Source organism: Dissoconium aciculare (assembly GCF_010015565.1).
Source record: "Dissoconium aciculare CBS 342.82 unplaced genomic scaffold K489scaffold_7, whole genome shotgun sequence".
NCBI classification, from domain to species: Eukaryota; Fungi; Ascomycota; class Dothideomycetes; order Mycosphaerellales; family Dissoconiaceae; genus Dissoconium; species Dissoconium aciculare.
The window spans coordinates 720329-742660 of NW_022984957.1; the positions used below are offsets into that span (position 1 = coordinate 720329).

The 22332-nt window shown below is 51.3% G+C and overlaps 10 protein-coding genes across 10 annotated transcripts; 6 read left to right on the top strand and 4 right to left on the bottom strand.

Moving 5' to 3' along the window:
• Positions 1-81: 81 nt before the first annotated feature.
• On the top strand, positions 82-2061 carry K489DRAFT_320300 (uncharacterized protein; the record flags this gene model as incomplete). Its single annotated transcript, XM_033601450.1, has 1 exon — positions 82-2061. The coding sequence occupies one exon, from the start codon at positions 82-84 to the stop codon at positions 2059-2061; it is 1980 nt and encodes a 659-aa protein (XP_033459194.1).
• Positions 2062-2842: 781 nt separating this feature from the next.
• Positions 2843-6662, bottom strand: K489DRAFT_380900 (2-oxoglutarate dehydrogenase E1 component). Its single transcript, XM_033604977.1, has one exon. It carries the CDS (start codon positions 6387-6389, stop codon positions 3219-3221), a length of 3171 nt encoding a protein of 1056 aa, XP_033459195.1. The 5' UTR covers positions 6390-6662; the 3' UTR covers positions 2843-3218.
• Positions 6663-7523: 861 nt separating this feature from the next.
• K489DRAFT_320589 (TFP11-domain-containing protein) lies at positions 7524-9656 on the bottom strand (the record flags this gene model as incomplete). The annotated part of the gene is made up of 1 exon (XM_033601468.1): positions 7524-9656. The coding sequence occupies one exon, from the start codon at positions 9654-9656 to the stop codon at positions 7524-7526; it is 2133 nt and encodes a 710-aa protein (XP_033459196.1).
• A 944-nt stretch (positions 9657-10600) lies between these two features.
• Positions 10601-13235, top strand: K489DRAFT_380902 (alpha/beta-hydrolase). Its single transcript, XM_033604978.1, has one exon. The coding sequence runs from the start codon at positions 10828-10830 to the stop codon at positions 13033-13035; it is 2208 nt and encodes a 735-aa protein (XP_033459197.1). The 5' UTR covers positions 10601-10827; the 3' UTR covers positions 13036-13235.
• Positions 13236-13554: 319 nt separating this feature from the next.
• K489DRAFT_234746 (uncharacterized protein) lies at positions 13555-14083 on the top strand. The gene has a single exon (XM_033599838.1). The coding sequence runs from the start codon at positions 13713-13715 to the stop codon at positions 14034-14036; it is 324 nt and encodes a 107-aa protein (XP_033459198.1). The 5' UTR covers positions 13555-13712; the 3' UTR covers positions 14037-14083.
• A 79-nt stretch (positions 14084-14162) lies between these two features.
• On the top strand, positions 14163-16412 carry K489DRAFT_380903 (uncharacterized protein). Its single transcript, XM_033604979.1, has one exon. The coding sequence runs from the start codon at positions 14406-14408 to the stop codon at positions 16164-16166; it is 1761 nt and encodes a 586-aa protein (XP_033459199.1). The 5' UTR covers positions 14163-14405; the 3' UTR covers positions 16167-16412.
• A 224-nt stretch (positions 16413-16636) lies between these two features.
• Positions 16637-17306, bottom strand: K489DRAFT_234760 (uncharacterized protein). The gene has a single exon (XM_033599839.1). The coding sequence runs from the start codon at positions 17165-17167 to the stop codon at positions 16676-16678; it is 492 nt and encodes a 163-aa protein (XP_033459200.1). The 5' UTR covers positions 17168-17306; the 3' UTR covers positions 16637-16675.
• K489DRAFT_432024 (uncharacterized protein) lies at positions 16968-18131 on the top strand (the record flags this gene model as incomplete). Its single annotated transcript, XM_033608469.1, has 2 exons — positions 16968-17396; positions 17463-18131. The coding sequence occupies exons 1-2, from the start codon at positions 17271-17273 to the stop codon at positions 18129-18131; spliced, it is 795 nt and encodes a 264-aa protein (XP_033459201.1). The 5' UTR covers positions 16968-17270.
• A 202-nt stretch (positions 18132-18333) lies between these two features.
• On the bottom strand, positions 18334-19005 carry K489DRAFT_320069 (thioredoxin; the record flags this gene model as incomplete). The annotated part of the gene is made up of 2 exons (XM_033601430.1): positions 18334-18721; positions 18776-19005. The coding sequence occupies 2 exons, from the start codon at positions 19003-19005 to the stop codon at positions 18334-18336; spliced, it is 618 nt and encodes a 205-aa protein (XP_033459202.1).
• Positions 19006-19212: 207 nt separating this feature from the next.
• Positions 19213-22318, top strand: K489DRAFT_380905 (V0/A0 complex, 116-kDa subunit of ATPase). The gene is made up of 4 exons (XM_033604980.1): positions 19213-19441; positions 19499-21046; positions 21105-21675; positions 21735-22318. The coding sequence occupies exons 1-4, from the start codon at positions 19313-19315 to the stop codon at positions 22076-22078; spliced, it is 2592 nt and encodes an 863-aa protein (XP_033459203.1). The 5' UTR covers positions 19213-19312; the 3' UTR covers positions 22079-22318.
• The last annotated feature ends 14 nt before the right edge of the window (positions 22319-22332 follow it).

Below are 22332 nucleotides of genomic sequence, written 5' to 3' on the forward strand. Positions count from 1 at the left end.
AGTCACGTCTCTTACTATTGACAAGGTGGCTAAGGTCAGCGAATTCATGCAGCCCGACCTCACAGCAGCAAGTTTGTAACGATGCAGACTGCGACTTCAAATGTCGCCTACAAAAAGAAGGATGGCACTCTTGCTGTATCCGAGGATGGGAAATACCTCTTCTGGACTCCGAGCTCACCTTCAGGCGCGCCGCCAGCCGTGACTGTCCCGCTTGCGGATATCACGAATCTTCAGCAGACTCCAGCGACAAGCCCGAAGGCACTTTTGAAGGTGCTCGTGCAGGAAGAAAGCTATACTTTCAGTTTTACTCACGTCACGAATGCACGTAAAGATCAGGGAGATATAACGGGGGTTCTCCAGGATAGAATCGCTGCTCTCAAAGCGTCAAGCGCCGCTGCTCTTGCTGCCAAAGTGGCGGTAACCCCAGGCAATAGTGTAGATGATCGCATGCAGCCGGCAGCAATGGCTATTGCCAAAGCTGTAGCATCGAAAGCCAACGATGAGAGCTGGTACGATGATCGGAAACTGTTGGAGGATATTTCTCTACAGAAATCACTGCTTGATTCGGATAAAGCACTTCAAGATCGCCTGACTCAAGCCATACGTGATAAACCTGAGTCTGTGTCCATACCGCAGTTGACAAGTCTGTTCTGGAGTGCCAGACTCCACCTGCTTCGTGCCCACGCGGTCGAATCAGCACAAACGCAGGGCGAGTACAATGTCCTACCAGAGATCAAATTTGTTATAAAGCGTGCAGAAAAAGAGGGAGAGCCAGACACGCGGCAGCTCAACATAACCAAAGAGCAGATCAAGCTTATCTTCAAACAGTATCCTGTTGTCGCTGAGGCGTACAACGCGCACAGCCCGCCTATGTCGGCTGCGGAATTCTGGACTCGATTCTTTGGTAGTCGTCTTTTGAAGAAGCTCAAAGGTGAGAAAATCATGCATTATGATAATACCGACGCGATACTCGACAAATATCTTGATAGATCAGATGGTGGACCTGCTTCCTCTGCTCATGTTCCTCACTTTATCGACCTGGAAGGAAATGAGCAGAATCATAGTCAGCAAAAGGGTAATAGACCCGATCTAGATATGCGACCGTCATCCATCGACAAGGTTCCTATTCTGCGCATTCTCAACAATTTGTCCAAGAAAATGATAGCCCATGTAGCGCCGGAGGGTGGCGAAGCTCATGCACCAATCGGCATTGATGAAGAAAAATTTGAGGAATTGCGACTTCGCGATCTCGCATTGAACGATGTCGATAATCGAATTCGTTTGAATGTAAGACAACAACGTACCGTTAGTGGCGACGCAGATGGGCTATCCACAGACGCCAAAATATATGCCCAACAGAACCCGCAAGAGGTGCTTTCGACAGTGCGAGCAGAATTACAGCCTCCGGTTCTTGGTGCAGACAGAGCTGGCATCTTGAGGCTGGATACTGCTATTGGATTTCATTCCGACGATGATGATGACGATTCTGATGAGGAAGAACACACGGAACAACAGGCCAACGGTGGTGCAAGTAAGGTTCACAAGGTCGCGAACACTCGGATAGGGTCAAAAGCTGCACTTACCTCAGCTTCAACAGCAGTGTTCTCATCTATCAGACAACATGCGCAATCGGAGGCACTGGACACCACATCGCTCGGCGGTCTCGACCAGGCTACATTCGACACTCTTACCATAACGCACAACACCACCACCTTCTTCCTACACTACTTTTGGACTATATTTCTCTCGGGTGATGCTTCGCGCAGTACCGAGCTCGCGCAAATCGTCAGCACTCTGGATCGCTCAATCGATCGCATCAACGCTGTCGCCGTAGCAGCGGAAGCTGCGCGAACGGCCAAAATCGCGCTGATCCAGAAACAGGTCCAGGAAATATACAAGAAAACAGGCAAGAAAAGAAGAGTTGATTATGATACCCAGGCACCTCCTGGACGAAAAGTTGTGGACGTAATGATCCGGCCGACCGTCCTTGCTGTTGCGCGTGCTACAAGCGCATACCGCACAGCTCTGGAGGAACAGAGCAAGGATATCGCTGCTGTCTGAGGCATGCTGCCTTTTGGCATGTGGTGATCTCTACCGTGGTCAGCAGCATTATGAGAGTCACAGCCGAGCAGCTCGAATCATGGACGTCTACATTCAACCATTGTCTCACGCTTGGAGATCCTCATCAGCTCGATTGCGTGCCAATACAGGTCGCATTTCCTGGAGGATGGTCAACGTGCTCAGACTTTGTGTGCTAAGCTTTGCACTCACCCACTCCCAAGGTTGGATTCAACGTGGTCAATCTGGCTGAGCCATGGATCCGGCGTAGGCGCTACCCGCGCTGCGAGGCGATGCAGTTCAACCATCGATGTCAGTAGCTTTGTGGCGTCGTTCAATCCTTTCAGTCTCGGAATTGTGCGGGTGTGATTCCTGAATGGTTGTCTTGTGAGTGGTGGCTGCTGAATGCTGAAGGGGCATTGTTCCATCTACAGCCCCCGAATTTATCGTCTCCGAATGGCCGTGGTCCCATGCCATATCCATGAAGTGACCTCACTCATTAAGTCACCTTAGCCAGCCGCGTTGCTTGCAAGCATCGTGCACAGGCTCGATTAGCCATGATCATGGCATCTACAATCAATTTGTCGAGGACAACAACCATATTCCGACGTTGTTAGAAACTAACATTACCAAGGCGACTTGTTTCACGGAATGTGAATACCAAGGTTGAATGCTATTGTATTGATACGGTCTGGGCGTTATAAGGTGTTGTGGTCGAGGGACGGCTTGTGCTGTGAAGTTCTCCTCAACAACACATCTCGATGCTTGGGAAGAAAGACGGACATATATTTTCATGTATTATGACTTCGCACAATTGTAAAAAAACCTTTATTCTATGAAATATTTTAAAATGACGCTAGACCGTCGTTTCGATTTGTCTCATGGACAAACGTTCTTCTGTATGTAGGCATATATATTCTCGACATGGGATGAATTGCCAAATACGAAGTCTCTGAATTGTACCGGAACCTGTGGAGTGCTGTGTCGGAAAGAATTGAATGATTTTATTAGCAACCGATATGCGCCTGCCGACCTTGCTAAGCAAAAAAGGACTAATACGTTTACAAGAAAATTTGCATTGGGCGGTGAAAAAGTCACGACCCCACCCAACAAGAGAGCCTCGAGATTTATCCACGCTTGAAATCACAGCAGATCACTTTCTACTCCCCCTTGAGCTTGTCTTGCTTGACGCGCCAGGCCATTTCCAACAGGTCGTTCTCCTCCTTCAAGTGGCTTGCCTTGAGACCAGTGGCGACCGATGCAGATGGGTTGCGCCCAGCGTACATGACGTGCTTACGGTTGTGGTGATCGGTGTGGTTCAGCAGGGTCTCGATACGTGGCTGGGTGAAGGACCAAGCACCGGCATTGAGAGGTTCCTCTTGACACCATACGATGGTCTTGGCGTTGGGGTAGCTGTCGAGGTTCTCCTTGAGCTGAGCCCAGGGGAAGGGGTTCAGTTGCTCAATACGGGTAATCGCAGTGTTGGTAAGGTTGTTCTTCTCACGGTGTTTGAAGAGTGCGGCGAAAACTTGACCAGAGCAGAGAATGACTCGCTCGATTTTGTCGTGCGAATCGATCTTGAACTCGGCACCCTCCTTATGGGCGGGGTCTGGGATAATCCACTGGAAGTGGCTCTCACCAGTGAAGTCCTCGATCGGAGAGCGAGCCAGCGGGTGGCGCAACAAGCTCTTGCTGAAGAACGAGACAAGAGGCTTGCGGAACTGGCGGTTCATCTGTCGACGATGAATGTGGAAGACGTTTGCCGGAGTGGTGCAGAAAACGATTTGCATGTTGCAGTCCTGGTGTTGACGGTCAAGCTTTTCGGGAGATGGGAAAATGCGTGGGTCTTCGTTACAAAGTTGTAAGAAGCGCTCCATACGGCCTGAACTGTGTTCAGGCCCTTGACCATCATACCCGTGAGGCAAACTCATGACAAGACCAGAACGTTGAAGCCATTTGACTTCACCAGAGGCGATGAATTGATCGATGATACACTGAGCGTTGTTCGCAAAGTCACCGAACTGGGCTTCCCAGATGACCAGAGCATTTGGAGAAGACAGAGAGTAGCCATATTCGAATCCGAGAGTACCGTACTCGCTCAAGCTAGAGTTTGAAATGACGAATGAGCCCTGATCCTTGCCCAGCTCCTTGAGCGGGGTGTAGGTAGCCTCTGAGTCTTGGTCGTGGAGCACAGCGTGGCGTTGGGAGAAGGTTCCACGTTCGACGTCCTGTCCAGAAACGCGTACGTGATGTCCTTCCATGCATAAGGTGCCAAATGCGAGAGCCTCAGCGGTAGACATGTCGATGTTTTTGCCCTCACTCACAGTCTTGGTGCGGCTCGCTAGGATACGCTTCAAATTCTTGTGCACGTGGAAACCTTCCGGCGCTTGCGTAGCTCCAATCAAGTTTCCGACGTGCTTGAGAGTGTCCCATTCAACCGCGGTCGGCTCGTGGGGAAGAATCTCGGTGGCAAGGGCCTTGGGAGATTTGAAACCGTTCCATGCGCTGGTCAACCATTCCTTAGCAGTTGGCGTGTAGTCTTTTGATTTTGCGAATGATTCCTCAAGCATGCCCCAGACCCACTTCTTGTGCTCCTCGATATCTTCCTTGGTAAAAGTCTTGGCCTCAATGAGCTGCTCGGCGTATTTGTCAATAACGGGTTTCTGTTCACTGATGCGCTTGTACATGAGAGGTTGAGTGAAGGATGGCTGATCAGTCTCGTTGTGGCCCTGTTTACGGTAGCACACAAGATCGATGACTACATCTTTCTTGAATTTAGCACGCCAGTCAGCAGCGATTTGACAGACGAAGTTGACAGCTTCAACGTCATCACCATTGACGTGGAACACGGGAGCATCGACGAATTTGGCAATGTCAGAACAGTATGGGGTCGAACGGGCAAAACGAGGATCGGTGGTGAAACCGATCTGATTGTTGACGACGATGTGGACCGTGCCTCCGGTGTGATATTGGGGCAGCGCGTAGAAGCCCATGGTCTCGTATACGACGCCCTGCCCGGCAAAAGCTGCATCACCGTGCAGCAGTACACCCATAGCAGACTCAGCCTTCTCTTCGTCGTTATTGTAGTGCAAAATCGCGCGGGTCTTGCCGAGGACGACAGGATCCTCAGCTTCCAAATGCGATGGGTTGGCCACCAGAGAGAGCTGAACACGCTTTCCTGAAGGTGTGGGACGTTCGAAGTTCATGCCAAGATGGTACTTCACATCTCCGGATCCCTCATCAGATGGCTCTGCAGAGCCTCCAAACTCGGAGAAGATAGACTCGTTGGGCTTTCGCACGACGTTGGACAAGACGTTGAGACGACCTCTATGCGGCATGCCGATGATGATATCCTTGACACCGTAATCGACCGATCGATCGATAAGTGCTTTCATGCCGGGAATGAGCGATTCACCGCCCTCGAGACCGAAACGTTTGTCATTGGGGTATTTGTTGGCGAGGAATGCCTCGAAAGATGACGACCAGATGAGACGATCGAGGATCCGACGCTTCTCGTCAACGCTGTACTTGTATGGTTGGGGGACCTCGAATCTCTCACGAAGCCAGTCACATTGCTCTCGATCAGGAATATGGATATATTCGACGCCATAAGGCCCGCAGTAGAGGCGCTCGCAGTTCTCGATGATCTCGCGGAGTGTCATTTTGTCACGGGTTTCTGTCTTGAAGCGCGGAAGAATACCAGGTCCAAGATGGAATTCGGTGTCCATATCAGACTCGCTGAAGTTGTATGCACTAAGCTCCAGCTCCTTCGGCCTCCTTACGAAAGTGGTGTCCTGATTTCTGATGTCTAGCGGGTCGGTCTGGGCTTTGTGGTGACCACGGGCCTGGTAGGCGCGTACGAGCAGCTGGACTTTCAAATGAGCTGTCACATCATCATTTCCAGTCGAAGAGCCGTAGTTGAAGTTGGGTGCTGGGACACCACCGGCCGGTGATGACACGATGCTTGGTGGCGGGATGAAAGCACGGCTGACGGGCATGTCGCCACTCTCCATGTTCTTGAAGTAGGACCGCCATGACACGTGGACGGATTCAGGATCCCGCTTCCATTCCATGTACATTTCATCAACATAGTTGGCGCTGTTTCCCTGCAAGAAGGAATCAGAGGGATCAACACTCTGCTCCGTCTCTGCAGACGCGGCATATTTCCTGTGCTGCGAGGTGTATGCGTTGTATGTTGACAGGCCTAGTTCCCTCCTCTTAGCGATCAAGGATGTTCTAGGAGAGGGCGATGCCAGGCTGGAAAGAGATCTGGCGGCGGAACCTGGATGAGCCAGGCGCTTGCTGCACCGGGAAAGCTGTGAGAGCAGCATATTGGTGATGTGCCGATTTATCAGGGAGGCCCTATGCGACACTTGACGAAGATGCAAAAACACCAAGACTCATGAGCGCGAGTCTGGCGATGATGATGGTTGAAGATGAGAAGAGAGAAGAGTCGGCGAAGAGCGTGGTCATACGCACGTCGTGACGAGTCAAGCTTGGTGCAACAGGCCCCGTAACCCACCCATGCAGCAGCGGACGGATGGACTTACCCAAAACTCCTACCAGCTGTTATCGACTATACGTTATTTCGCCGCAACTCCCGCTGTGCCATGAGATCATTGGCTCGACCAGCCAGACAGCGCCCAGGTGCTACACAAACAGGAGCGCGGTAGGGCTACTGCTTGCTTATTGCTCTCGGCCCGCTCTCGCCTAAGCCTAAATAGTATCGCCGCGCTCAGCCGTGGCATTTGACGGCGATATTTTTCTGACAGCTAGCTCTGTTTCCGCCCACGTGGGGGATTGGACTCACGATTGTTGTACGAAAAATCTCTAGATTCATCATGTCATGTGTACGAGGCGAGCCCGTAAGATCTTAGCTATATCAAGACCCCAGGTCTACTACGAAGTCAAACGACAGCATCGTATGTTCTTTGAAAGTTGGCTCGTCTGTGGAAGGAGGAGCTCAGTTGCAGGAGTCAAGTGAAGGAGGATGAGTTGCACGTATCGCCATGCAGTTATCGTGGATTAAATTTAGAAGCAGGGATACAGCATTTAAATGCGCATCGTAGAATGAATCACTGTAGCGCGTCGAGGACACGGGTACTGAGACGTCGTGGAGCAAGCAATTTGATGCAAACTTCCCAGGGGTCGAGATCATAAGTGCCCAAGCTTAACTGCACTCTGCTTTTGACCCGAAAGTTGTGAGCAACTCTCGGTGAATCATCAGTCTGTGATGGTATGTTGTCGAGCTCCAATTGCGCCTCCCGGACCTTCATAGCCGTCAAATCGCACCTGGTCATTGCCTCACATCCTCGCTCTCTCCAAACGAAAACCTATGCCGGGTTTTCTCGGCATATTAGTGAAGGCTTTGATGACCCGCTCAAACATCGCTCGATGGGCAGGACAAGTCTCACCTAATGAATGCTCGCGTCGTATGTCTATTTCACGACTGTGGAATGTGCTTGTCACTTTCCTTCTGCTCTGCTGACCAGTCGCTCGTCCAGACCCAGGGGTTCATACTGCGTCCGGTCACCGCGCTTTTGCGCCCATACGGTGTCGTTCTGCAAATAGGCCACAACGCCACCTTTCCCGGTGGCACTGGCTGTTATGCGAAATAGCGGTGCGCCGGTCTGCGGATGTGGCTCACGCAATGACAAGAATGTTAGGTCCTCTTCTGCACACCAAGCCTCAACGATATCTCTGAAAGAAATCGCAGGGTCAAGCACCACTTGTGGTGGCTTCGGGGTCGTGTCTTGAGCTTCAAGCTTTCGTTTGGTTTCCATCGCGACCGGACGCGCAGGACCAGCAGCTGGCGGTGGTAGCTCAGCTAGAGAGATGCCTTGATCGCCTAGGTCGAGAGCCTTCTCGATCATATCATTTCCTTTCCGCCATTCCTTCATCACGTCAGCGTGGGTATCCAACGGGGCAGGAATCTGCTCCTTCCACCATGCTATCCACATTCCAATCTCCTCAAAACTAGCATCAGGTGTTGTTAGCCACATGTGCAAAGTTGTAAGCCATTTTGGAAAAAAATCGGCCGAAAGGAGTCGTGCAAATACGGCAGGTTTGAAATGATCCTTCCACAAAAGTACGCTCTCGAGTGGAGCTGTGTCTTGGTCCGCTGGATCGACCTCAAACTCTAGAGCTAAGCAGCGGCCAAGTTTGGGCAGCAAATGTCTGACGAGAATGTGGTCTAACTCGGTATTCAATAGATCTCGCCACTCCAAGATACCTGGAAGTAAGCCAGAGGACAAGTCCCAGCCGTCGAGGACCTGCCGAAGCCGCCGTTTGAGATCTACGAGGAGACCATTTGGAGCCTTTATGTCAAGTTGATGTGCAGGCAAAAAGGGCAACCATGGGAAAAGCCAGGTATGAGGCGGCGTGTATTTGAGGTCGACATGTTTGTGGCGGTGCGTCCGTTTACGGGGGTCCCAAGCTTGCAAGGCAGCGCTGAGCTTAGGCACTATGAGCTGATCTAACAGATTTGAAAACACAAAGGCCGGAAGTACTGATCGCCAAGCGTGTGTTAGGCTCGTCAGCCAGCCAGACTCAATCACATCCCATTGCGTTACAGCAACGCGCAATTTTGGGAGCCAGATTGTGTATATCATAGACTCGTACGCAGAAGTCGCTTTTTGTCGTCTTGCACGAATGTGGTTGATGTCAATATCGGTTTGTGCCTTGGAAGTGATTATTTCGTCATGAGTAGCCATACCCAACAGCGGCTTCAGTCGGTCTAGGTCTGGCGCCAAAAATGCCGGATCCTCCTGAGGATCCCAGTCGGCAACCGCTGCTTTGAAGAGAGGAGCAAGAGCCCCAATTGCGGCATCGCTTAGACCGTAGCGATCAACGTCGTGTCGAAATGTCTCCTGAAGCTTCGCCAACGCGGAAACCATCAATGGCCATCCAGACGACGTACCAGCGCTACCCTGCACAGATACGACCGGTGCTACCAACTTGAGACCGTCCAGGGCTGACACTATATCTGCAAGCTTATTCGCTTGCTCTTTGTTTCGATCAACCTCAAGCTGATGTTGACCGGCGCGCTCTTCACAATATATCTTCTGTTCTTGTATGCCATGCCAAGAATCGATGTAGGCTTCAAGTTCCAGCCGTTCTCGCTTTGCTATTTTTTCGGCTTCTGTTGGAACACCGGCGCCTGCCGGTACCATCAATCCAGCAGCACTCGTCAGGAGTTTTGTTTGCGAGCCGGTTGCATCGACGATAGATCTCAACATCTGTGGCGGTACAACCAATCCCGGTGCTGCTGCTTGGACATCTGCGACGGTCCTGTATTTGGTCTTCACTTTCCTTGAGCCGGTTGGCGTGCCGACTCCACCGATGCTACCTCCAGTCATTGACTGTGACTTCTTCTTCCGACCCCTTCGTGCTCTGCGTTCTTCTTCGCTGCTATCTTCATACACTTCGCCTCGCTTTTCTGCTGCGCGCTTCTGTTCCTGCTTGTATTGCTCCGTCTTTTCCTTGATAGTGCCCACGCCTGCACCAACTGGTCGCAACTTGACCTCTATCGGATTAATGATACCCTCGCCTTCTTTCCCAAGACCTTGACCTTCCTTGTAGCCCATCTTTGCCATCATTTTCTGCGCGAACGTCATGCCAGAAGCTCCGCCGCTTCCCCCGCCGCTCAATTTCGGGGCCTTCTGTGGACCAGAGGCAGAGCCATTGTATTTACGTTTTGCTGAATGTTCCTCCATCGCGATGTTTGTATGTCAGGAAGCGAAGCTCTGCTGTAGGTTGTGTCTTCACTATATGCAAGTGACAAAAGCTTGAAAACGAGCCGTCCGGAATTAGTTGAATCGGAAGTCGCGCAGAAGCGTCGAGGTCATAATCCGGAAGCGGCGTCGCTGTAGCAGCGTCGTTCAACACGATCAGATGGATGAATGTAATATACGTGAATCAGGCATTCCTTGCGCAGCTAAGTCCGTTCATGGTGCACATCGATATGATGCTAGTAGCGCGTTGAACGTCATTGGATGAGATGTGCCGGCTGACGGGCTCAAATTTCGGCGAATCTGAGATATCTCGGGATCTAGGACAACAGTGCATGGCACGTCCCACGATGCAATTTGTACACATTTAGTACTATCGATTCTGGAAACATGTCAACCTTCGCTCGTGATGGCATGACCACTGTCTGCTTCCCACACTCCCCAGTCCTCCAAGTTGTTATAAACGTGCCTACATGTTGGTCATAATGAGCCATTGTTGGCGGGTGGGGGTGTGTGACCCGACAGCTCATACTGGATAAACGGAATCCATGGAAGGGCCAAGGTACAATTGCCTTGATATGGATAGATAATCGGGCGATGTGCGCCGATCTAATGTTCTGCATGTGCCTACCGAGTTTGTTTCACGATGTTTAGACTCTCTGGAAGTGACTTCCCGACGGGCCGACAAGTATTATTTCCATCACCCTCATGCAGTGAGTTCAGGCAGGGTGCCCAGGTGGGTTACGTAGGGCACATCCATCACCAACTCCACCACCAGCCGACTTCCCACACTCTCACTCTCTGTCTGGGCACGCTCGCTTGGTGCGCTGACACCTGGGAGATCCTTCTCTATTTCATACTTTCCTTCGTGAATCCCGACTCGAACATCTTTCCGACCGTCACTCATTTGGTCGCATTTTCATGCCTCTACATGTCTTCGCGTTGTGAACACATGCCGCAGCCGTGCGCCATTCGTTTACTCTAGGCTCGCAGCGCATGCCATTCCGTCATCACGTGTCGACGTGTGGTCCCTATAATAATGAGGGAGCCATGGGCGCTCGTCACGATAGCTTTCATGCTGGCCAGCTTCGGCCAAAGAGTCTGCGCACAATCTTTCCTATCTTCAGACTTCAGCAATGTCTTGCAATCTCCTGTTGACGCCGGCGTCACCATTTCTTACAAGCAACCCGCCGTGGGCACGTGTACAACGGCTTATTCCACCCAGAAGCAGTACACGGGCTATATCACGCTTCCTCCGTCCGCTCTGGCACCCATCCAACAAAACTACCCCATCAACTCTTTTTTCTGGTTCATAGAGGCGCGGCAGTCGCCCGAAACGGCGCCTTTGACGATATGGCTGAATGGCGGGCCCGGCACCAGCAGCATGTTTGGCCTTTTCAATGAAGTCGGCCCATGCGAAGTTGTCCAGATGTCAGATGGCACGTATGGCACACGCATGCGATCCTTTGGCTGGGATCGCGCTTCCAACATGCTTTTCATTGACCAGCCGAACCAAGTCGGCTTCTCCTATGACATTGCGATGAATGCGTCCTTTGACCTTCTGTCCAGTGCTGTATTTGAGCCGTCTACTGGACCTAGTTCAAGGCTTCCATCTTTCATGTATTTGAACGGTACCTTCGGAACCGCCAATTCGAATGCAAAGGTGCCCTACGCGACGACCGCGAATACCACAGAAATCGCCGCGGCCGCGACGTGGCATTGCTTGCAGACTTGGCTGTCAACATTTCCACAGTATAATCCATCAGTACGACCAAACAGCACTGCCAATGACACGAAGCTGCCAGCAGGCATTAATCTTTTCACTGAATCTTACGGTGGGCGATACGGCCCAATATTCGCGACATACTTTGATGATAAGAACGCAGCTATTGCCAATGGCACGTTGTCTCAACGAGACACCGTGCCCGTTGTGCTTCAGTCACTGGGCATCATCAACGGTCTCGTGGATCCTCTCATCCAGAACAGATTTTATCCAACCTTCGCGTACAATAACACCTATGGGATTCAGATGATCGGACTTGTTGATCAATTGAACGGCGTGTCCAATTTCACCAATCAGTGCGCGCCCGCAATTCGGGCCTGCCGGGCAGCCGGCTCAAATGACTATGGAGATGATGTCAAGGCCAATGCCCTTTGTAGAAAGGCTACAGCAATCTGCAACGATCTCACACTCCTTGCTCCACTTCACGGTTATGACCCTTACGACATTCGCCAAAAGCTTCGTAGCCCAGACCCTTCTGCAGCTTACCAAGAATATCTCAATGACGCGTCTGTCCTGTCATCGATAGGTGCCAGAGTCAACTTCACTGAAAGCAATAGCTATGTTCTTCAGGGTTTCTATGATACTGGTGATCTTTCACGCGACGATACCATCGACGAGCTAGCTGGACTCATCGCCCGTGGTGTACGCGTCGCATTCATCTATGGTGATGCCGACTTCATCTGCAATTGGCAGGGCGGGCAAGCCGTGAGTAACGCACTCGCCAGTGCTCTGTCTAATGTTTCTGTAGAAGGTTCCAGCAATGATCAGTCTGCAGGCACAAAATTGGCAGCATCCTATGCTGCGGGATTTTCTGCCGCAGGCTACGCGGACATCGTAGTGAACAATACATATGTTGGTGGCAATGTCAAGCAATTCGGCAATCTGAGCTTCTCACGCATCTATGATGCCGGCCACTTTGTGCCTTACTACCAACCAGAAACCGCATTTCAAGTTTTCGCCCGCATCATCTACGGCCACGATCTTTCAACCGGCGTTGCCGTCGACCTCTCCAGCTTCCGCTCTTCCGGCACGTCAGAATCCGCTCACACCAATACCGTTCCCTCAAGCCCACCTGCGCAGACATGCTGGGTACGCAGCTGGAATAGCTCATGTTCTACTGAAGACACTGCTGCCATGCTCCGCGGCAAGGGGGTTGTTCAACACGGTATATATTACCAAGACCCGAGCTCAATCGTCCTTCCGACTGCGACTGTCGCTGCTGGATTCCCGGGTCAACCGATGACAACTAAAAGCGCGACGTCGTTGTCTGCGGACGGAACATCGACGCAATTGACGGGTGTGTATACCGCGACAGGGACGCCGGTAGCGTCGAGCGCAGCAATGGTGAGATCGATGCCATTGCAATGGAGCTCAAGTGGCACGTTCTCCAAATGGTCAGTTACGGTGTTACTAACGGTGATGATGCTTGGTTCATTTTCTAGCGCTACTCTTTGCTTGCTTTGAAAGTTCTGTCCTCAGAAAGAGATACCCACGCATGGTGATTGGCGTTATTTGTAATTTCCCAAGTCATCTGTCCGGGTAGACAGTGACCATGAATCCTTACCATTCGACAGGCCCATTATACGGTGGCCTTTTTGTTTCGCCCATGGGGGACTATGAAATAACGAATGTATCGTACAACAATTTACCAAGGTTCTAAGCGGCTCCTCCAAAACACGTGCTTGATACTGCAAGGTTGAGGTATTGTCATGAAATGAATGTCCCGTCAATCACGCACCCTGCTTCGTTGTGCATTGATGATTTGCACGCCTTCGACATGCGGTACTCTTTGCTCGGAACTTCTCATTTCTGCACGTAAAACCATTATGTCTGGAAATTTGGGCGATGTCCATCATCCGACTGCCAGCTTTGTGCTAAAGATGATATGGTTTTGATCACTGCCGGTCGAAAATCGACTGCTGCCATTTATGCTGCACGAAGCCACGAGACTTCTAGTGACGCACATCGACCATCGGTCCGCTTGACATCTGTGTTGAGAACTGACGATATTCGGGTCAACTAACAGCTTTGCTTGGGATGTGGTTGGCACAACAGAAGTCCGGTGTACTGTATCAGTATGATAATCTTCGGCCCACAAGGATTGTGACGCCGTTTCCCCCCAATGTTGCGCTCACTCAAGCATGCACAGGCTTAGACGATCTTTGACATTGATTATTGTGCGATGCATTCCTCATCATAAGTCAGAGCATGTTCTGAGGTTATCAGGTGAGGATAAACCGTTGATGTTCCTTCACGACGGATGTTTCCGCCTCGGAAGGCTGAACCAAAATACCGAAAACATATACAGCTCCCAAACGGTTACTATTCACCTGCTCAGATTTCCAGTAGCGCAGTGGCTCTTCGCGGTCATTGTCATACTGTCTCTCCAAAGTCATTGTCGTTTATTGCAGTGGGTGGTGCGTCACGACGATGTCCAGGTTTTGTGGATATTGATTATGTCATAAAGTCGTAATCTTGGAGCGCGCTGCAAGTTCCAGGTCCATGCCGAACAGTGCGGAAGCGCTAATGACCTCCCGAGCGACATGAGGGTCAGTCCGTCTGTTCGTCTACCGACCAAATCATATGAGCCTGGGACATTGCCATCAGCTCACGTGGCTATCCGAAGTTTTGCTCTTTGCCTTGATTTCCTGGGATTCCATATAGTCCTCGCCGATAGAAATACTAATTTCGTGATGCAAGCCTTGTGAAAAATTCTCTTCTTCATCCATTTTTGGCATCCGTTGGAAAGGCCAGTTCAAGCCTCTGTGGAAGCATTGAGAAAAAACCAGAGCACCCAGTATCTTCGGAGAACATCCATCAATCAACCAGACACTATGACCGACACTCCATCATCCGACCTGTCAAGGCGGCAGGCCAAAATCGTTGACCGACACCTACCAGATGGTTATTCAGCGGCTCCAGAAACGAGCCTCGCCTCACGAGGGCGACAGCACTCTAATGGCGAAGAGGTCGAAGAATCATCCCTCCTGCTCCAAGGCGGCGACATGCACCGCGACATCTTCAAGATCCAAGCACGGGCTAAAGCTCCTAAAAGATCTGCCACGTTCTCTTATCCTGAGCGGAATTATGACGATGACGATGAGGCTCAGTCTCGAGGAGTTGCAGGTGGCGGTGTCGACGAGCAAATGCAGCCCGGAGGTTTTCGTCGAGCGTACATTGAGCGACGGTTGAGTAGTGTTGCTACACCCGTCACGAAAAACTTCATCTCATTCCTCGAGCTCTACGGAAGTTTTGCGGGTGAAGACCTGGAGGATACGGACTTTGACGATGACGAAGAATCGCTCACCGCATCTGAACAAGCGCGTGACGACAACGACGAAAGGCCTGTAAACGAAAGACGACCTTTGTTAGATCGACGAAAATCCTCGAAGCGTGTCAAAGCACAAGGCGACGCAAGCACAACCAAGACCTTCTTCACGCTTCTTAAGGCATTCGTAGGCACGGGTATCATGTTCCTTCCGAAGGCATTTCGCAATGGCGGTATTCTATTCTCATCTTTGACGCTCATTGCCGTCTCCATCATCACTTCGCTATGCTTCCGGTTGCTCTTACAATGCCGTTCAACTTGCGGCGGCGGTGGTTACGGTGAGATCGGAGAAGCCATCTTCGGCAAGAAGTTCCGCGCTCTGATTCTCGCATCGATTACCCTCTCTCAGTTGGGTTTCGTTTGCGCTGGTCTCATTTTCACTGCTGAAAATCTCATGTCTTTCCTGAACGCCGTCGTACCGGATGATCGCCCACAGCCCTTCGGCACCGCATCCCTCATTGGCATGCAGTTTGTCGTGTTGATTCCGCTGGCCTTGATCAGAAACATTTCCAAACTTGGTCCGGCGGCTCTGCTCGCTGATGTTTTCATCCTGATCGGTCTTGTCTACATTTGGTACTATGACATCTCCTTCCTGGCCACCAATGGCATCGCAACAAGCGTGAACCTCTTCAACTCGTCCTCTTTTACTCTCACCATCGGGTCCGCCATCTTCACTTTTGAGGGCATCGGACTGATTCTTCCCATTCAATCCTCGATGAAGAAACCCGAGCACTTCAGCAAGCTCTTGTATCTTGTGATGTTCCTGATCACCATCATCTTCACCTCCGTCGGCGCGCTCTGCTACGCCACTTTCGGCGACACTACCAAAGTCGAAGTCATCTCCAACTTTCCCCAGGATAGCAAGCTTGTCAACGCCGTACAGTTCCTCTATTCGCTTGCGGTACTCGTCGGCTCTCCAGTGCAACTCTTTCCTGCTGTACGTATCATCGAGACGACGCTCTTTGGCGAACGCGCTACGGGCAAGAAGTCCGCGACCATCAAATGGAAGAAGAACGCTCTGCGCACCGCTGCATTGTTCTTCTGCGGTGGTATCGCCATCTTCGGCGCCTCGGATTTGGACAAATTCGTCGCCCTCATCGGCGCGGTCGCATGCGTACCCCTCGTGTATATCTATCCGCCCTGGTTGCATCTGCGCGGTGTGGCCGAGACACGTTTCGACAAGGCGTGGGATATCGGCATGATGGCGTTGGGGGTTGTGGCCATGGTTTATTGCACGGCGACAACGCTTATGCAATGGTCGTCATAAAAATGACGCTCTGCGAATACGTGTGTCAACGTTTATAGCCTGTCCGAGGAAGACATTTGTGTTGTGATCCAAAAGAAAAGTACTGTATAGCGATTTGCATCATGACTGGAAAATGTGCTTGTGCCGCATAAGAAGTTTCGCCCCGATCTCTATGTCATCGTTTGTTGCCCATTGGACGGGCCTACGACTTCTGAATTTAACGAAATGAAGATTGAAACAGATATCATCTAATAATCCGTTCCCGCGACCGTAGCAGTGCAGCCCATATCAGCCGAGACAATTCTGACTACAAACTTCGTGAATATGCACGTCAACCCACACTTATTTATGCACTACACATGCAGGCTCGATCATTTAAGTCCTTCTCTCAGCTGCAATCCCACTTCCTACATGGATCGGAAAGCCCACCTTGTGCACGTCATTCGGCATGAGCAGATACTCAAGTGTGGAGGATTCGTCCTTTTCGCCTGGAAGCTATGCAATCACAAGCATAACAAATCACGCTACTTTCAACCAGGATCTTCGCGTTTTAGCAAACCAAACGGAAAGGCGGGCAGCATAGCCGATCGCATTCGTTGATGAATGAGTAAATGCTCATCTCCAGATAATCCGTGGAGCCAAAAGATTCCATGTATGGTCCGAGCAGGTGACACACGGTTTAAGTGACTTGCACAGTGCTGCCGCCCAACCGATATGCACCCGCCGTGCAACGTGGGTGAAAAACACATCACAATGCAGGGTGCATTTCGTGGGTCGGTCATGTACATGATGAATGAAGTGGGTATGATTAAAGATTCAAGTGAACATGGCTCTTCCTTCCTGTTTGTGCCGAGGGAAATATGACGGCCATGCGATTTACTTGTCACGGCGGAGGCATTTCGTTCAATATAGCCATCGTCATCTTTGTGGCAACCACCATCGCTGCTCGTGTAACTCGTGCAGTGTGGACGCGGGAGTATCTGACGCGTTTTTCTTTCTTTCACTTGGCGAATATCTTTCATGTTTCTAGTGTTTAGTCGCGAACCAACCACAATTGAGCCATTACTTTTGAACGACTTCTAAACGCCTCAAAGAGCTGCGATCACGGAAACAATCATAAAGACGATGATCGATTCAGACGAGGAAGTGTACCGAGCAGAAAACATCGTAGTGGATGAGAGCTGTAGGAATCTGCTGCTCAATTACGCTCGAATTCCTACAGATGATGTACAACAGCACGCTGAGAAAATCGTAATGCTCTCTCTCTGATCTTCGAATATCCTGCTGTGCACAGCCGCTAATGTTGGTGAAACGCAGTGGGATCAGGCACTCCTCGTCTCAAAGTCAAGCTCCACCAGCCATACTCGCACCCTCCTGGTCAATATCTCAAAGCACCCAATATACGCACAAATTCTGCAGCGTGTCCAGCAGGACAATCATCGTCTTTTGGAGATAAATTGTTCTCTTGGGCAAAATCTCCGCCAGTTAGCGTTCGATGGCGTCGACACGCGGAATCTGCAGGGATTGGAGCTCAAGCTGGGCCTGACAGAACTAGGATTCGACCTCTTCCGGGATGAGAATAGTTTCCGCGGCAGTTTCTCCGCGGGTGATATTCTCTCGCAAGCGGGCATCCCGGGACTGCAGGATGGCTCGTTTGATATCATTCACGCAGGGACTTTCCTCGATAAACAGGACGAGCACGAGCAGGTCCAGGCTTTGACAAGAATGATACGGCTGCTGAAACCGAGGTCGGGTTCGCTGGTGTTCGGCAGTCGATTACTAATTGAGCCTACTACCAATGCTACTGGGAGCAATCGGAGAGATTCGAAAAGCCATGGTGCTCGGAGCTTCCGAGACATGGTGAAAATCGTGGGAATCGATTTGGGAGTAGAACTCGATGTACAGGAGAGCGCAAACGAGAAAACGCGTTCAGATTTCTCTGAAGCAGAATCGGGATGCTCGCACTTTACAGTTTTGCTTCGCTGACTGTTTGTGTCTGGAAACCGTGGCAAGAAACAAATTGATCGCTATATGCGTGTTCTTGAATGTGTTGTTCGAATTTTGTGTCGTTCGCAGCTCATAATTCTTTATTGAATGGGACTTCCTTAGGTTTCCCTGTCGAGGTGAGATATGCCGGTACTGGGTGGTCGTGTACCGAATGCTTTCGTGGAACCCTCCGGAAGCTAGATTAGCGGGTCTTGACGCGAACGGTGCGCACTGTGAAGGGACTCGATTCGGCAGTTTTGACGGGATCAAAGCTGAACAGCGTTGTCAAATACAAACCAATGAATCGGACAATCTGCTGTGGTAGTCCCCGGCCTTGAGCAAATGCAGCAGGTGCAGTGAATAATTGGTTGACGGCATTCACATTGACGAGTGGCCTGCCGGCAGCTCTGCTCGAGGATCCCTCGCCACCAAGTGTTTGCCCTTTGCCAGAGAACGAGACCGGGTTGCCTGCAGGCCCTCGGGCTGCATCTGTGACTGCAGAGAGCACGGCAGAGCGCAATGCTGTTGGGTTGGCGCCGCGAACGGTCTCAACCACTTTGGAACCCTTCAAGACCAAAAATGTAGGCATGCTGTAGGAATGTCAGCTGCAATTTGCTTGTATTCGATGCGCATATAGTACTCACGCAGAAATCCCATAGTTGGATGCTACGTCGCGCAGATTGTCCACATTGACCTTCACAAATGTGATCCGACCGGGCTGAGCGTGTTGCGTCGCCAATTGCTCGAAGATGGGTGAGATTGTCTTGCAAGGACCACACCAGTCGGCGTAGAAATCCACCACAACGTAAGTCGAAGATGCGGTCAGACTTTTGAAGTGCGCAGAAGAGGTCACATTCACTACTTTAGACGCCATTTTCACGGTTGTAGAGGACGGCCACGAAGAAGTAGGCGTGGTACAGTATCTCTGGTCGCGACGATGATGTTGGAGTGCCACGTGGATGTATTCTACAGTTGTCGTCCTCGCAACACATGTGAGTGGCGGCTGGTCGAGTCACGTGATTTAACGCTGCTCCCTAGCATCCTGCGCGCATCGACTTGGCGTTCCTCATCATCATCGGCTGGCCTATGTACTTCCGACAGCTGCCTCGCTTTTGAGCAGATCTGTCTACGTTCTTCATTTCTCGCACCCTCGGAAGCCTCTACGGAGCTTTCAGATCAAGATGGCGCCCTCTTCGGAATCGTTGTTCCGGTCTCAGGACATGACATTGACCCAGCTCTATGTCGCCAACGAGATCGGACGCGAGGTTGTCGCTGCTTTAGGCGAACTCGGCATCATGCAGTTCCGCGATGTAGGATGGATATGATCCGACAGATTGGTGAAATGATTTGTGGCTAACACCAAGTAGCTTAACCCGGAGACGAGTGCTTTCCAAAGGACCTTTACTCAAGCGATTCGCCGTCTGGACAACATCGAGCGACAGCTCACCTACTTCCGGGAACAGATTGAGAAGAACGGAATCGACATGCGCTCAATCTATGACTTCGATAATACCATGGCAGCACCATCCGCTCCTGAAATTGATGAGCTCGCTGATCGCAGCCAAAGCTTGGAGCAGCGAATCAAGAGCTTGAATGAAAGTTACGAGACATTGAAGAAAAGGGAGAGCGAGCTTACGGAATGGAGATGGGTGTTGAGGGAGGCTGGAGGATTCTTCGACAGGGCTCGTGGTCAGACCGAGGACATCCGACAGTCCATCGACTCTTCCGACGATGCACCTCTGCTGCGCGATGTTGAGCAGGCCAATAGCTCCAACGAAGGAGGGCAACAAAGCTTCAGCGTCATGAACATCAGCTTCGTCGCTGGTGTGATTCCACGCGAGCGTATGGCTGCGTTCGAGAGGATCTTGTGGCGTACACTCCGTGGTAATCTGTACATGAACCAAGCGGAGATTCCGGACCCGATCTTGGACGCCGAGAAGAACGAAGAAGTTCACAAGAGCGTCTTCGTTATCTTCGCGCACGGCAAGGAGATCATTGCCAAGATCAAGAAGATTTCGGAGAGCTTGGGCGCGGATATCTACCAGGTGGATGAGAACAGTGACCTTCGCCGGGACCAGATTCACGAAGTCAACAGCCGCCTTCAGGATCTTTCGAACGTATTGGAGAACACCAAGCGCACGCTAGACGCTGAGCTGACCCAGATCGGACGTTCTCTGGCTGCCTGGATCATCATCACCAAGAAGGAGAAGAGTGTGTACCAAACACTCAATCGCTTCTCATACGATCCTGCCAGGAAGACTCTCGTCGCCGAAGCGTGGTGCCCAACCAGTTCCTTGGGCCTGATCAAATCCACTCTGCAAGATGTCAATGATCGTGCTGGACTTTCTATTCCGACCATTGTTAACCAAATTAAGACCTCCAAAACCCCACCAACATACAACAAGACCAACAAGTTCACACTCGGTTTCCAAACCATCATTGACGCCTATGGTTCTGCCAAATATACCGAAGTCAACCCCGGTCTCCCCACGATCGTTACCTTTCCTTTCCTCTTCGCTGTCATGTTCGGTGACTTCGGCCACGGTATCATCATGACCCTCGCAGCGGTGGCTATGATTTACTTCGAGAAGCCTCTCCAACGTGGCAAACAAGACGAATTGTTCGGCATGGCATTCTACGGCCGCTACATCATGCTCATGATGGGTATCTTCTCCATGTACACTGGATTGATTTATTCCGACGCCTTCTCAAAGGAAATTCCTCTTGCCGGCAGTATGTGGGAATGGGACTTTCCTGAAGGCTACAAAGCTGGGGGCGGTACTGTCAAGGCGAGACGTATTGAAGGCTACACATATCCCTTCGGTCTCGACTGGCGGTGGCACGACACCGACAATGACCTACTTTTCAGTAACAGCTACAAGATGAAACTCTCGATCATTCTCGGATGGGCTCACGTAAGCGAGATCTTTCCTCAAAAAGGCTACATGCCCAGACAATGCTGACACAAACTAGATGACTTACTCGCTTTGCTTGTCGTATGTCAACGCGCGCCACTTCAAATCACCGATTGATATCTGGGGTAACTTCGTGCCTGGAATGATCTTCTTCCAATCGATTTTTGGATACCTTGTCTTCGCAATTGTCTACAAGTGGTGCATCGACTGGTACCAGGCTGGTGCGGCTCCTCCAAGCTTGTTGAACATGCTCATCTACATGTTCTTGTCACCGGGAACCGTCGCCGAAAGTCTGTACCCTGGACAGGGTGGCGTGCAGGTCGTACTGGTCCTGCTTGCAGTCATCCAAGTTCCGATCATGCTCTTCCTCAAGCCATTCTACCTTCGATGGGAGCACAACAAAGCTCGCGCGCAAGGCTACCGAGGCATCGGTGAGACCACTGCCGTCAGCGCTCTTGACGATGACAACGAAGCCAATGGACATGCCAACGGTGATGCTGGTCGGCCCAGCTTTGCTGACAGCGACTTGGATGGTAACGCGATCATCACCGAGGATATCGGCCACGGCGAGGGTCACGAGGAATTTGAGTTCAGTGAGGTCATGATCCACCAGGTCATCCACACCATCGGTATGCTTCAATTCTGCTCTGCAACAGTCTCCCCACATACTGACCCTTTCTCCTCGCAGAATTCTGCCTCAACTGTGTCTCCCACACCGCCTCTTACCTCCGTCTATGGGCTCTCTCGCTCGCCCACCAGCAGCTCTCCATCGTTCTCTGGAAGATGACCCTCGGCAACTCCTTCGCCATGGAAGGGGGCGTCGGCGTCGTCGCCATCTTCATCTTCTTCACCGTCTGGTTCGTCCTGACCATCGCCGTCCTCGTCGTCATGGAGGGCACCAGCGCCATGCTGCACTCCCTGCGTCTCCACTGGGTCGAGGCCATGAGCAAGCACTTCGTCGGCGAGGGCGTGCCTTTCGAGCCCTTCAGCTTCGAGGTCATGTTGGAGGAGGAGACGTCGGATTTGAAGTGATCGGAGGCAAGTGTGTGCTCGCATCATTGAGATTAGATAATTCCGTGTATCGCGTTGCTGCTCTCACCGTCGTCCCATGTATGGCACGAGGGCCCGTGTTTGTTTTGTACTTTGTATCATAGATTCTGCTTTTGACATTCGCACGAACACCGAATAGAAGAGATCAATGGCACGCGCAGGATCGGTCCTCCTCGTCCTGCACTTCATCTCGCCCCCCTCGCAGCTCGAAACACACGCAGTCTCTCTCGATTCGG

What these genes read in the sequence shown, in the direction of transcription:
- K489DRAFT_380900 (XM_033604977.1), bottom strand. Translation starts at nt 6,389, where the DNA reads ATGCTGCTCTCACAGCTTTCCCGGTGCAGCAAGCGCCTGGCTCATCCA.
- K489DRAFT_380902 (XM_033604978.1), top strand. Translation starts at nt 10,828, where the DNA reads ATGAGGGAGCCATGGGCGCTCGTCACGATAGCTTTCATGCTGGCCAGC.
- K489DRAFT_234746 (XM_033599838.1), top strand. Translation starts at nt 13,713, where the DNA reads ATGCACAGGCTTAGACGATCTTTGACATTGATTATTGTGCGATGCATT.
- K489DRAFT_380903 (XM_033604979.1), top strand. Translation starts at nt 14,406, where the DNA reads ATGACCGACACTCCATCATCCGACCTGTCAAGGCGGCAGGCCAAAATC.
- K489DRAFT_234760 (XM_033599839.1), bottom strand. Translation starts at nt 17,167, where the DNA reads ATGAAAGATATTCGCCAAGTGAAAGAAAGAAAAACGCGTCAGATACTC.
- K489DRAFT_380905 (XM_033604980.1), top strand. Translation starts at nt 19,313, where the DNA reads ATGGCGCCCTCTTCGGAATCGTTGTTCCGGTCTCAGGACATGACATTG. An exon ending in GCATCATGCAGTTCCGCGAT is followed by an intron (nt 19,442 to 19,498) that starts GTAGGATGGATA and finishes AACACCAAGTAG; the next exon opens with CTTAACCCGGAGACGAGTGC. An exon ending in CCAGGTCATCCACACCATCG is followed by an intron (nt 21,676 to 21,734) that starts GTATGCTTCAAT and finishes TTCTCCTCGCAG; the next exon opens with AATTCTGCCTCAACTGTGTC.